We start from the raw sequence: 14,872 nt of genomic DNA on the forward strand, positions 1-14,872 counted from the left end.
CTTTGCTGGTGACAATCTCTGTGATTTATTTAGAATTCAAGGCACACTTAACAAGCATAGCTGCCACAGTATTCTGCAGCGATACGCCATCGCATCTGGTTTTCGCTGAGTGGGACTATCATTTGTTTTTCATCAGGACAATGACCCAAAACACACCTCCAGGCTGTATAAGAGCTATTTGACCAAGGAGAGTGATGGAGTGCTGCATCAGATGACCTGGCCTCCACAATCATCCGACCTCAACCCAATTGAGATGATTTGGGATGAGTTGCACCGCAGAGTTTTTATTATTATTTTTTATTTCACCTTTATTTAACCAGGTAGGCTAGTTGAGAACAAGTTCTCATTTGCAACTGCGACCTGGCCAAGATAAAGCATAGGAGTGTGAACAGACAACAACACAGAGTTACACATGGAGTAAACAATAAACAAGTCAATAACATGGTAGAAAAAAAAAAGAGAATCTATATACAATGTGTGCAAAAGGCATGAGGTAGGCAATAAATCGAGTAATTACAATTTAGCAGATTAACACTGGAGTGATAAATCATCAGATGATCATGTGCAAGAAGAGATACTGGTGTGCAAAAGAGCAGAAAAGTAAATAAATAAAAGCAGTATGGGGGGTGAGGTAGGTAAATTGGGTGGGTAGTTTACAGATGGACTATGTACAGCTGCAGCGATCGGTTAGCTGCTCGGATAGCAGATTTTTAAAGTTATTGAGGGAGATAAAAGTCTCCAACTTCAGAGATTTTTGCAATTCGTTCCAGTCGCAGGCAGCAGAGAACTGGAAAGAAAGGCGTCCAAATGAGGTTTTGGCTTTAGGGATGATCAGTGAGATACACCTGCTGGAGCGCGTGCTACGGGTGGGTGTAGCCATCGTGACCAGTGAACTGAGATAAGGCGGCACTTTACCTAGCATAGCCTTGTAGATGACCTGGAGCCAGTGGGTCTGACGACGAACATGTTGCGAGGGCCAGCCGACTAGGGCATACAGGTCGCAGTGGTGGGTCGTATAAGGTGCTTTAGTAACAAAACGGATGGCACTGTGATAAACTGCATCCAGTTTGCTGAGTAGAGTATTGGAAGCTATTTTGTAGATGACATCGCCGAAGTCGAGGATCGGTAGGATAGTCAGTTTTACTAGGGTAAGTTTGGCGGCGTGAGTGAAGGAGGCTTTGTTGCGGAATAGAAAGCCGACTCTAGATTTGATTTTGGATTGGAGATGTTTGATATGAGTCTGGAAGGAGAGTTTGCAGTCTAGCCAGACACCTAGGTACTTATAGATGTCCACATATTCTAGGTCGGAACCGTCCAGGGTGGTGATGCTAGTCGGGCGTGCGGGTGCAGGCAGCGAACGGTTGAAAAGCATGCATTTGGTTTTACTAGCGTTTAAGAGCAGTTGGAGGCCACGGAAGGAGTGTTGTATGGCATTGAAGCTCGTTTGGAGGTTAGATAGCACAGTGTCCAAGGAAGGGCCAGAAGTATACAGAATGGTGTCGTCTGCATAGAGGTGGATCAGGGAATCGCCCGCAGCAAGAGCAACATCATTGATGTATACAGAGAAAAGAGTCGGCCCGAGAATTGAACCCTGTGGTACCCCCATAGAGACTGCCAGAGGACCGGACAACATGCCCTCCGATTTGACACACTGAACTCTGTCTGCAAAGTAGTTGGTGAACCAGGCAAGGCAGTCATTAGAAAAACCGAGGCTACTGAGTCTGCCGATAAGAATATGGTGATTGACAGAGTCGAAAGCCTTGGCCAGGTCGATGAAGACGGCTGCACAGTAATGTCTTTTATCGATGGCGGTTATGACATCGTTTAGTACCTTGAGCGTGGCTGAGGTGCACCCGTGACCGGCTCGGAAACCGGATTGCACAGCGGAGAAGGTACGGTGGGATTCGAGATGGTCAGTGATCTGTTTGTTGACTTGGCTTTCGAAGACCTTAGATAGGCAGGGCAGGATGGATATAGGTCTGTAACAGTTTGGGTCCAGGGTGTCTCCCCCTTTGAAGAGGGGGATGACCGCGGCAGCTTTCCAATCCTTGGGGATCTCAGATGATACGAAGGAGAGGTTGAACAGGCTGGTAATAGGGGGTGCGACAATGGCGGCGGACAGTTTCAGAAATAGGGGGTCCAGATTGTCAAGCCCAGCTGATTTGTATGGGTCCAGGTTTTGCAGCTCTTTCAGAACATCTGCTATCTGGATATGGGTAAAGGAGAAGCTGGGGAGGCTTGGGCGAGTAGCAGCGGGGGGGGGGGGGGGGGGGCGGGGCTGTTGGCCAAGGTTGGAGTCGCCAGGTGGAAGGCATGGCCAGCCATTGAGAAATGTTTGTTGAAGTTTTCGATTATCACGGACTTATCAGTGGTGACCGTGTTACCTAGCCTCAGTGAAGTGGGCAGCTGGGAGGAGGTGCTCTTGTTTTCCATGGACTTTACAGTATCCCAGAACTTTTTGGAGTTAGAGCTACAGGATGCAAATTTCTGCTTGAAAAAGCTGGCCTTTGCTTTCCTGACTGACTGCGTGTATTGGTTCCTGACTTCCCTGAACAGTTGCATATCGCGGGGGCTCTTCGATGCTATTGCAGTTCGCCACAGGATGTTTTTGTGCTGGCCGAGGGCAGTCAGGTCTGGAGTGAACCAAGGGCTATATCTGTTCTGGGTTCTGCATTTTTTGAACGGAGCATGCTTGTCTAGTATGGTGAGGAAGTAACTTTTAAAGAATGACCAGGCATCCTCAACTGACGGGATGAGGTCAATATCCTTCCAGGGTACCCGGGCCAGGTCGATTAGAAAGGCAGAGTGAAGGAAAAGCAGCCAACAAGTGCTCAGCATATGTGGGAACTTCTTCAAGACTGTTGAAGCTGGTTGAGAGAATGCCAAGTGTGTGCAAAGCTTTCATCAATGCCAAGGGTGGCAACTTTGAAGAATCTCAAATATAAAATATAACACTTTTTTGGTTACTACATGACTCCATATGTGTTATTTCATAGTTTTGATGTCTTCACTATTATTCTACAATTATTGTATCTTATAGGAGTGGGAAGAAAAAATGTGCTTGTGCATTGATAAACACATCAAAGCACACAAAAGTAATAAAATAAAGATGGCACTTCTAAAAGCCTATTTCACACCATAGCCTGCTGAATTGAAATTAAAATATGTGGCACTGACTTGGCCAGGTTTGAGTTTCAGCATTGTCTAAACGAAGAGTTTGGCGTTCAGCTAGCCATGTGCGACATGCACACACAGTTACAAACCTGCCCGAGTGAGCGGGATGCTGACGAGCGGTATCCACCGTTGTAGTATGGATGAAGCCTGAGCTGGAATGGGAAGCTAACTGAAGATGGCTATGTTTAGAAACCCCTGTAGATCTAGCTTCACTCGAAGCATACCGCTCTGGTGTCACTGTCAACCAACAAACACAGACTAGCTCACAGAAAATAAGAAACACTCTTTTACACTCCCACGCGCAATAAACTGTACACACTGAAATAAGATAACATTCCTATTATTATATACTACAAACTTATACAAACTAAGCAGCAATATTCCATGAGAAGGCCTCTCATTCCACAATCATAACACAGTGCCCTTTGTTGTGTGTGCTGTGAACAGTTCAGAACAGGTTGACATCATGTATTGGGTACAACTTGGGATAAAAGAAACATCCCACCTCTCATCATACACACCTCGTGCATTAACTTGAGTATGAGTGGTCCTATGTGTGTGTCACAGGAGGTTGGTGGCATCTTAATTGGGGAGGACACGTCGGCTTGTGGTAATAGCTGGAGCGGAATAGGTGGAATGGTATCAAATACATCAAACACATAGTTTCCATGTGTTTGATGCCATTCCATTCGCTCTGTTTTGGCCATTATTATGAGACGTCCTCCCCTCAGCAGCCTCATGTGGTATGTGTACCATATTTTTAGGTGTGAGGAGGTCTATTACAAGTGTTCTGGGGAATGGAGCCATGAACATATCCACTTGACAGCCTTCCATGGGATCATAGAGAGGCTAGAGGAGAGACCGTGGGAATTAACTCTTTCCTGTCCACTGTCCCAGCAAGGTACTATACACATGCAGCACATCTCTTCTGGTCCACCTTAAGAGAGCGGAGAGGCAGCCTGTTGTGGGTAGAGCAGGGGTAGGCCCTCACTGGCACATGCCTGGCTCTTTAAGGCAGACTGGGGCAGTTGTATTCCTGTTTAAAGGCACACACACACAAAAAGTTATACCTCCAAATGAACCTTGAATACTAACTTCTACTCTAAATTAACCATTACGCAGAAAACAGTGTGGAAGCATCCAAATTAAGTTCTTTACCTTAACACAGTAAGTTTAACACTCCTTTCGACATTAAAACATAGGCTTTTTAACATATGGATTTTTTTCCCTCCGCAATTGAGGAATTATTATAATATTATATAATATAAATTATTATAAACAGCCTATATATTTTCATGAGGAATTTGTTCTGAATGGCAAGCACAGTATTGCATGTGCAACTAATTTTGCTATTGCAGTGTACATTTGTTGTGTCACATTTTTAAAAATTAGTCCACTGTTCATACAGCACCAAAATGTTTTACATGTCAGCAGTAAAGTTTTCAAGATATTGCATTTTGCATCATCATGTGGCCAGTGACAATTTGCTTCTTGAAAGTCCAATATCTTGAAAATTTGATTGCTGACATGGAAACATTTTGGGACTGTATCAACAGTGGACTGATTTTAAAAAAATACTCAAATATATTTTTGGGGAGTGGATTTCTACTTTAAGAACCAGGGTTGTATGCAAACCTTCAGAGTTCATTATTCACTGAAAAAATAAGGATGGAGGAGATTCAATATGAGGACAGCATATTGTGCCTCTGTGTTTCAACTCATTGATCCTCTACTTCTTGATTCTTTGAATAGAATAGGCCTTAAATATCCTCATACTGAGCCTCAAGACTGAAGCAAATCTTATCTACTTGCATCCATGCCGTACTCGTGACCCTTTCCTAGCGAGTAATCGTGAGAATATGTGCATATCCATTCAATCTGAATGTAAAATGGTGTTCCAACAAATGTGTAGGAAATTGATCAATTAAATGTTGAAAGAAAAGTGCAAATTATTAGTGAAAGAAAAGTGCAAATTATTAGTCAAATAAAAATGGCTGGGCCTTGGAGGATTTACAAGTCACATCCTAATTTAAAGGAGATGTTCGGTCATTATAACAGGTAAACCCACTACAATAAGGAGGATATTTGTTTGGGTTCTGTACTACAACCTTGCGAGCGCTGTTCGCGTACATGCGGGCGATCCATTTGTCGCGGGGGCGAGCTGGACTCCAATACAGGTGCTGATGAGGTGTTCAAACGTACAGAAGTGCAGATAAATAAATTCGCTTGAATAGTTACAAGTAATGTCAAACTTTATTTAAAGTGCATTGTCACGAGGTCTCAACAACACTCATTGACTGTACAGAGGGAATAAATAATAGAGTAAGAGACTTTAGAGCAGACTGATAGAAAGAACAGAAGGGAGAGGACAAGGACAGTTGATGGGATGTATTCAATGTTGCCTAATAAATCAGACTGTGATACCAATTATTGGTATCCATTCTGAAGCAAAGCACTGCAAAACGTGGAAAGTTTCCTTACAAGCCTGAATGTTGAATAAAATTACATTTGAACTTACTTTGCTGGTTGTCTTTGTGGTTGGTCCATCAGTGTTTCGAAATTTGAGGCAAAATATCCACTAGAAAGTTTTATTTACCCTACTTTCAGAGACCCGAGTTTTAAAGTTGGTTTAGTAATACTTGGCTGTGGATATTTTACCTAAAATGTCGACCCACTGAAAGACCAACCCCACAAATAATCAGCAGAGTAGATCAAATATAATTGTATTTAATATTCGTGATAGACAAGGGACGATTAGTTTTTTTTCTATGTAATTGTACTTGGCTATTGCGTGGCTAAGACAGCATAGGTACAGCGGGACTACTACAGTCAATTATGTATCATTGGATGCATTACCACACACACACACATCTCATATGTAAGTGTATGTTGACATTATCTTATTTATCTAATTTTACACCCTATTCATAATTACTATCAAATAATGTATGTCGTGCAATAAGAAAATAGTTGCCCGCGGTGTCACCAATCTACTGTCTCGGGGGCACGCGATGCTCGTTCCCGTAAATATGAAATGTGTCGTTACCTAGACTTTGCAAGTGGAGAATTTGCGGTGTAGCCGAATGAGTGTCGCGACCTACTCGCTCTGTTTGATGCGGCTGTTGAGTGTCACAGAAGTCCGGGGATTGACGTTGTTCCATCGGGCCTACTTCCATAATTCTCTCTGTATTGATGAAATACTTTTCTCTGAGTAGTTAGACAAATATTATCGATTAACGCTCAGAATTTTGCTGGAGAAACTGTGGGCGAGCCAAATCTGTGTGTATTTTCCCCATATTGTTTTCATCGAAAGCAGGGTAAATATCGCTTAAATACTCACACGATGTAGCAAGCTAGCAAGCTAACGTTACGATATTGTTTAGTTTGCTAGCTAGCTGTTTAAATTCATAATTCTTGCAATTTATTCCATCGCTATAAAATGAAGACTTTACAAATGTCATTTGGAACGCAATTTACTTGGAGTTTATCGCGTTTTATTTTTGAACGCCGTGTCTTGGCGGAACCGAGGGTTTTGGTTTTATTTAAGGTAGCATGGGAAGATGCACTGGTAGCTAGTTAGCCAGCTAACGTTAGCAACTAGCTAGCTAGCTATTATAGAATACATAGCACAAGTTGCACGTATATCCATCACTCAAGGACAATTTATTCGTTATTGAAATGTTAACTTTATTCAGATTGTGGGATTGTAGTAGCTAGCTGAACTTAGCAGCTAGAAATAGACAAAAAACATAAGCAAAAGTAATTATGTGATATATGGCAAATTATACAGAGGCTGATGGCTCTTTACACTGCCCCAGTAGTACATGTAACTAGCTAGCTAATCATTACATCATAGTAATAACAACGATCATATTTTTTTCATAGACAGATACTGTATACCACAACCAATGATGTGCACGTCCAGAACATAGTGCCATGTGATCAGATAGTGTAATAATTGGTTCAAAGTTCGTCAAGGAAAGGGGTTTGCCTGTGCGCTTTGGCCCCATCTCGCTTCACCTACCGCTCTAATGCAAACAGGTAGCTTGGCCTTTTAATGTATACTAGACTTTGAGATGTTAGGCTGTACTGATGACAGGGGCTGTAGTCTTAATTGATACCAGAGTTAAATGTCATGCAGTCCTGCGCTGTGATGCTGTATAGGTGTGTGAACAATTGCTGCATTCAAAACAACTGGGCACTCAGAGAAAAACAAGCTCTAACTGGGAAAAATCTTTTGAAGGGTCATCCAACTTGGAATTCCAAGTCGGGAACTCGGGCATCTTTCTAAAGCTCAGACTTTCCAACCTGAAGATCCCATACCTCATGATTTTACCTAGTTTTTTTTTCTTAGTTCCCAGTTGTCTTGAACGCATCGTATGTCCCCTCCTTCCTCAGAAGGTGCAGTGGAGGGCATAGTGACTTGTCATGAACGAGCCCGTAGAGAGCGGTGTAGTCTCGTTTGACGAGTACGTGCGTCAGAAGGCCCGCAGTGTGCCCCAGCACCGTATGAAGGAGTTCCTGGAGTCTCTGGCCAACAAGGGCCCCGAGGCACTGCAGGAGTTCAGCCAGCAGGACGGCGACACCACCACCATGGTGTACCAGCAGGGGGGCAACTGTGTCTACACAGACAGCACTGAGGTGGCTGGCTCGCTGCTGGAGCTGGCCTGTCCGGTAAGAGGCGAGACCTTATGTGGTTCCTCCAGTAGTTCAGTTCTTTTGAATACACCTCAGGCTGCGTTTGTGCCCTTTTCCCTCATCTAGTCTATATACTTTGAAGAACAGATCACTTTACTAAATTGAGAGTAAAGCCCAACTCATACTTCAACATTGGTACTACCTATCTTATTGCTGCTATCATTGTCACTTTTGCTCTGTGATTGATTGATTTTCTCCTCTGGCTGGACAGGTGCAGGTGAACTCTGCACAGATCTCACCCCAGATGGCTGCTGGTGTGCACCAGGGGTCTGAGCAGCAGATACAAGTACAGGTGAGGCCTTATTGATTCCCACTCAATTATTTTCCAGACTGGACTCAATGGCCTCCTTATCCAAGGCATATTACCAAAAGCATCAGTTGAAAATGCAATAGTACGGGAAACACCGACCCTAACCACCCTCAGACATGTGGCATATAACGCATGGTGGATGTGACAGAAGTGTATGGTGCACTGTGTTTATTCTCCTTCCCTGTGTGGTCAGGTGCAGATCCAGGGACAGCAGGGTCAGACGGTGGACCTCCAGGGCATCCCCACAGCAGCACAGCTGGTCCAGCAAGGAGAGCTCACAGAGGAGCAGCACCAGCAGGTACACACGTAGCACTCTGCATTATTGAGTACACACACTCACACCATGTATTCTACTAACCAGGTAAATGTGTTGGTTTTGTATACACCAGCCTCAGGTATTTGTTCTGTGGCTTTTAGATCCAGGCCCAGTTGGTGGCAGCGGTGTCAGGGGGTCAACAGATTAGACTACAAAGCGGTCAACAAATCCAGCATATTCAACTACAAGGGGGCCAGCAAATTCAGCTCCAAGGAGGTCAACACATTCAGCTTCAAGGGGACTTACAGGGTGGCCAACAGATTCAACTTCAAGGGGGTCAACAGATCCAACTTCAAGGGGGTCAACAGATCCAACTTCAAGGGGGTCAACAGATCCAACTTCAAGGGGGTCAACAGATCCAACTTCAAGGGGGTCAACAGATCCAACTTCAAGGAGGTCAACAGATCCAACTTCAAGGGGGTCAACAGATCCAACTTCAAGGGGGTCAACAGATCCAACTTCAAGGGGGGCAACACATCCAACTTCAAGGGGGGCAACAGATCCAGCTACAAGGCGGGCAACAAATCCAGCACATTCAGCTACCAGGTGGTCAACATATTCAATTACAGGGTGGGCAGCAGATCCAGTTCCAGACAGTGGAGGCCATGTCTCCTCAGCAGCAGCAGGGCTCTCCCCGGGAGGCAGAGAGGAGAGCGGGCACCAGCGTCCTCCAACCTGCCAAGAAGCGCAAGGTGGACGTCCCCATCCAGGTGTCGTACTCCCTCCCTCAGGGCCAGCAGGGCCAGCAGGTGGTCCTGGCCCTCCCCCAGGGGCAGGGGCAGCAACAGCAGTTCCTGTCCCTCAGGCCCGACCTGCTTACTGTGGACAGCACCCACCTGTACAGCACCACAGGTACCATCACAGGTCCTGCCGGGGAGACCTGGACCATCCCTGTGTACTCCGGGGGGCAGCAGGGTGGCGTGCATCACATCGCCATCCCCCAAGAGGCTTACAACACGATGCAGGTGTCCTCCTCTGGTCACCACGACAACAAGGACAATAGGGTGGCCCACTCCTCGTCGTCGGGGACTGGGTCCGTCCAGTCGGGCGCCACGGTATCAGTCTCCGAGACGACGACGAACGAGGAAGTGGTGCAGACGCTTTTCCCGGCGCAGTTCATGAACGGGAACATCCACGGCCCGGTGGTGGTGCAGACAGTGGGAGGGGCTTACAACACCACGCAGCAACTCCACATCTGGGACCCCCAGCAGCAGCAGGAACACCAAGAGCAACAGCTCCACCTACAGGTCAGAACACGACCTACATTACCTGGGTTAGACCTTGACTTTGTCTTTGACTCAGATTCCAAGGTATTTCCACAACAGTGACGTAGATTTAGGCTGTAGTCTCCCCCAGTTAAGCAGGGGATGATTGGCTTGACTAGTGTAACACTTCAGCCTATTGTGGTGTTTTGGAAGCAAATTTCCATGTCACTAGTTTTAATGTCCCGAGTGGCGCAGCGGTCCAAGGCACTGCATCTTAGTGCAAGAGGCGTCACTGGTTCGAATCCAGTCTGCGTCACATCCGGACGTGATTGGGAGTCCCATAGGGCGGCGCACAATTGGCCCGGGTTTGGCCGGGGTAGGCCGTCATTGTAAATAATAATTTGTTCTTAACTGACTTGCCTAGTTAAATTTTAAAAAAATCCATATTTTCAGTGTTTGTGTAGAAATATCCAGTAATTTGGTGTATGGAATTGATATTTTCTACAATGAAGTCTACTCACAGGGTAAACCACAAATCGAAGAAGCATGGTGGTGTGCGTGTTAACATTTTAACTTCCTGTGTGTCCCCCTGCAGGGTCATGTGGAGTCAGAGTCCCAGGTGGAGGCCCCCCAGGAGCTGCTGCTTCCCATCTCCCTGAAGCCTGAGGAGGGCATGGACGTGTGGCGCCTCTGGGTCCAGCGCAAGAACACAGAGTTGGACAAGGACGAGCAGAACAAGCTGGCGCCCATCGGACGTGAGTCAACACAACACAGACTCCCACTCACTCATTAAACCACCCTCTCCAAGTATGTGTACTTATCTCTTTTATACTCTCCTTCCTGTCTGTCTTGTTGGGTTGATTCCGAATACTGAATATATTCCACTCTGAATATTGACAGTACTATTAGTTGGAGTTTGGATAAAAACGTCTTCTAAAGGACCATCTGACCTTTTTCTCTCCCTGTGTCTCTGTGCAGGTCGTCAGGCACTGCGCTTCCAGGAGGACCTGGTGTCGAGTGCAGTGGCTGAGCTCAACGTGGCTCTGGCCCTTATGACCCAAGAGGCCCGAGGGTTGGAAGGAGAACAGTTTGAGCCTGACGCCCTCTACTACATCTTCCTGTGTATACAGAAGGTACGCGTACCACTACTACACACACTCTCTCAATGGAATTCACATATCCATACAGAAAGGATGCATTTTCACTGACATCCTTAATACACACTCACATTTTCACTGACATCCTCAATACACACACACACACACACAGTTGTGGGAAAAAGTACCCAATTGTCATACTTGAGTAAAGTAAATATACCTTAATAGAACATTTGTATTTGGTTTTAAATGTACTTAAGTATCAAAAGTAAGTATAAATCATTTCACATTCCTTATATTAAGCAAACCAGATGGCCCCATTTGTTTTTTTTATTTACTGATGGCCAGGGGCACTCTCCAACACTCAGACATCATTCACAAACAAAGCATTTGTGTTGAGTGAATCCACCTGCTCAGAGGCAGTAGGGATGACCAGGGTTGTTCTCTTGAGAAGTGAGTGAATTGGACCATTTTCCTGTCCTGCTATTCATTCAAAATGTAATGAGTACTTTTGGGTGTCGGGAAAATGTATGGAGTAAAAAGTATCATTATTTTCTTTAGGAATGTACTAAAGTAAAAGTTGTCAAAAATATAAATGGTAAAGTACAGATACACCAAACAACTACTTAAGTAGTACCTTAAAGTATTTTTACTCAAGTACTTTACACTACTGCGCGTGCACACACACATACAATACAGATACTGACTGAAGTGTATTACAGTTGATTTGAGGTTGTTAATGCCGTTCTCTATTTTCTGCTTGCAGTACCTCTTTGAAAACGGACGGGTGGATGATATCTTCTCTGACCAGTACTACACACGCTTCTCCCAGTGGTTACACAAAGCCCTGGACGAGTGGAGGCCTGTCATCCATCCACTAGGTAAGATACAATCGGTTTGTGTTTCCGGGTGTAAATGTAAGAGAGAGTATAGGGAAGAAACTGCTGAAGACCTAAGGGTCAAAATGTTTTTATTTTTTTTATTTTTAAGCAAGTCTGTTTTTGTGACTTCCATACCTGAGTACATTTTTGTGTTTTGGGCTGCTTCCTGTCTCTTGAGAGGAGAATGTATGGTGATTGGCCACTGCTCTCTCCTCCCAGGGTACATCATTCCCAGTCATGTGACAGAGGAGATGCTGTGGGAGTGTAAACAGCTGGGTGCCCACTCACCAGCCACGCTGCTCACAACACTCATGTTCTTCAACACTAAGTGAGTCATACTGGACACATGATTCTTATTTCATACTCATCGTACTAATGTATCCTGTTCACCCAATAGACTTGTGGGTCATTCCATTGGATTTCAATCACTTTTTGACCGCACCCCTTTTGATTTGAACGAAACCTTCCATGCATATTTGTCCCAAGTGCTCAGAAAGTGACTTTTTGGACCTGAATGCCAAATCATTAATGCTCGATGTTGACCCATTTTTGCATACCCCACCCTGCCACGAGATATCCATGTCTTCATCACTGGAAAAGATAGACTGTTGACTTTAATATCATTTAAAAGCTTACAGACGCGGTTGTCAAAATATTTTCTAGTTTCTGAAATTTAAATCAAATGTATATGCATACGTTGTAACTTGCATTCTGCTTTACATCATCTGAAGTGTTTGTTGTGCCCGCCATCTGTTGAAAAACAGCATGCTCTTGAATACAGGGTGGCTGTCGTGTTTTGGGTACGTCTGTTAATTGGAGTTATATATTTTTTTATCCCCTTTTCTCCCCAATTTTCGTGGTATCCAATCGCTAGTAATTACTATCTTGTCTCATCGCTACAACTCCCGTACGGGCTCGGGAGAGACGAAGGTCGAAAGCCATGCGTCCTCCGAGGCACAACCCAACCAAGCCGCACTGCTTCTTTAACACAGCGCGCCTCCAACCCGGAAGCCAGCCGCACCAATGTGTCGGAGGAAACACCGTGCACCTGGCCCCCTTGGTTAGCGCGCACTGCGCCCAGCCCGCCACAGGAGTCGCTGGAGTGCGATGAGACAAGGAAATCCCTACCGGCCAAACCCTCCCTAACCCGGACGACGCTAGCCCAATTGTGCGTTGCCCCACGGACCTCCCGGTCGCGGCCGGCTGCGACAGAGCCTGGGGGCGAACCCAGAGACTCTGCGATGCAGAGTGCCCTAGACCACTGCGCCACCCGGGAGGCAGGAGTTATATTGTTTTTAAAAAATAATTTACATTTAAAGGTTACATTTTTTAAATATATTTATTCAATATTTTATGCAAGAAATTATAAGATAGTAAATTGTTTGTAAACTTTTAAATTATATAGAACTCAACCGTTTATCTTTTCCAGTGACGAAGACATGGATGTGTCATTGTGTGGTATGCAAAATGGCTCGACTTTGAGTTCCTCCATCTCCGAAATGTTTTGGCATTCAAGTCCAAAAGGTTCATTTCTGACCGCTTCTACCATGGGCAAATGCATATAGAACATTTCGTTCAAATCCAAGGTGGTGCGATTGAAATAAAATGGAACGACCCTTGTACTTGCCAAGTCACAATATAATTGTAATCCTATGTAGCTTTCATGTGATCAGGCCTAGTGGCTGTTGTTTTGATGGATGCGGGGTAGCTGATGTATGTGAATGCCGGGTTTTGTCTGTTGCGTGTGTGTTTTCGTTAAACGATTCTCTCTCCTGTAGGTATTTCCGTCTGACAACGGTAGAGCAGCACATGAAGGTGGCCTTCTCCAAAGTGCTGAGGCACACGAAGAAGAACCCGTCCAACCCAAAGGATAAGAGCACCAGTATCCGCTATCTGAAGGGCCATGGGCCCTTAGGAACACACCATGCAGGGCAGAAAGGTGAAGTCATCTTTAGAGTTCATAATAAAGAAAAATTAAGCTTTGTATATTTTAGTCACTCCAGATTTCCATTTTCCCAGTCACTCACTGACTGGTATTGGTCAGCTATGTGTTCCATACATTCAAAACTTTCCCTTTGGGTGCAAATTCTTTGCGCCTCTCTGACCGACCCAAGTTTGTCAACATTATGAGGTCCATAAGCCCCATCACTACTGGCTGATGATCACCTCTGACCTCTGTGATGTTTGAACTTTGCAGTGACCGATGACATGTATGAGGAGCAGACTGAGGATCCTGAGAACCCTCTGCGATGCCCAATTAAGCTGTATGATTTTTACCTCTTCAAATGGTGAGTAATGAGAACCCCCCCCCATTCTCAGTACATTTCTAGTCGCTAAGAGGATGCCCTTGCACAGGGTGACATTTTCCATGGTGTTAAATACATGCCAGAACATGCGTCTTCTACAGGAGCTCTTTGATTCATTTCTAATGATCCAATCAACATCTAACCCCCCGTCTCGCTCAGTCCCCAGAGTGCTAAGGGGCGTAACGACGCGTACTACCTTACGCCAGAGCCCGTCGTGGCGCCCAACAGTCCCATATGGTACTCCACTCAGCCAATCACAAGTGAGCAGGTGGAGCACATGCTCACACGCATTATCATGGTGCGGGAGATCCAGGAGGCCATCGCCATGTCATCGGCCAGCATGCACTGAGGCCGGGAGGGGAGGAGGAACTGAAATGGACACACTAACCCCTGAAATCAGCCCTCCTCTCTCTCTCAAACGTTAATCTTTGTGGTACCTCCTTCACTCAGTAACTAACTCTAAGGACCTCCAGTGGCCTCAGTCTCAACCCATCACACCTGCCAACCATAGGTGTGGGGGAGCGACCGATAGTGTTTACAGAGTGGACTTATGGGCCTTTTTTTAAGGAATAGACTCCTGCGTTTATTCATCTAATGGCACTTATGTCACCCTCAATGCTGTTATCTTTTTTGGGATGGTCACACGTGTACGTAAGCCACCACTTCACTTCACCATAGAATTGTTTCCTGGACTGAAGAGACGAGTGAGATGGATTTTGACAGTCACTAAATCAGAGCTCATCATGTACTCCTGTAGGCCGTTGCAGCCCCCAATAAAGATGAAATGGTCAGAAATGGATGGTGAAATATCGGATATATATTCAGTCATATAAATATATTATACATGGTGACTTCAGAAAGTATTCGTACCACTTGATTTAGTCC

The 14,872-nt window shown here is 45.2% G+C and overlaps 1 protein-coding gene across 2 annotated transcripts; it reads left to right on the forward strand.

The window, feature by feature from the left end:
* Positions 1–5,964: 5,964 nt before the first annotated feature.
* On the forward strand, positions 5,965–14,784 carry LOC129842542 (transcriptional regulator QRICH1-like). Of its 2 annotated transcripts, none has more exons than XM_055911127.1 (12): positions 5,965–6,052; positions 7,573–7,848; positions 8,084–8,164; positions 8,376–8,480; positions 8,600–9,745; positions 10,299–10,458; positions 10,682–10,836; positions 11,567–11,681; positions 11,901–12,009; positions 13,460–13,620; positions 13,879–13,969; positions 14,147–14,784. In XM_055911127.1, the coding sequence occupies exons 2-12, from the start codon at positions 7,603–7,605 to the stop codon at positions 14,334–14,336; spliced, it is 2,559 nt and encodes an 852-aa protein (XP_055767102.1). In that variant the 5' UTR covers positions 5,965–6,052; positions 7,573–7,602; the 3' UTR covers positions 14,337–14,784. The 2 variants fall into 2 exon arrangements, with proteins under 2 accessions (XP_055767102.1, XP_055767097.1); XM_055911122.1 differs by lacking the exon at positions 5,965–6,052 and adding an exon at positions 6,170–6,491.
* The last annotated feature ends 88 nt before the right edge of the window (positions 14,785–14,872 follow it).

This window comes from Salvelinus fontinalis, chromosome 3 (genome assembly GCF_029448725.1).
Source record: "Salvelinus fontinalis isolate EN_2023a chromosome 3, ASM2944872v1, whole genome shotgun sequence".
NCBI lineage: Eukaryota > Metazoa > Chordata > Actinopteri > Salmoniformes > Salmonidae > Salvelinus > Salvelinus fontinalis.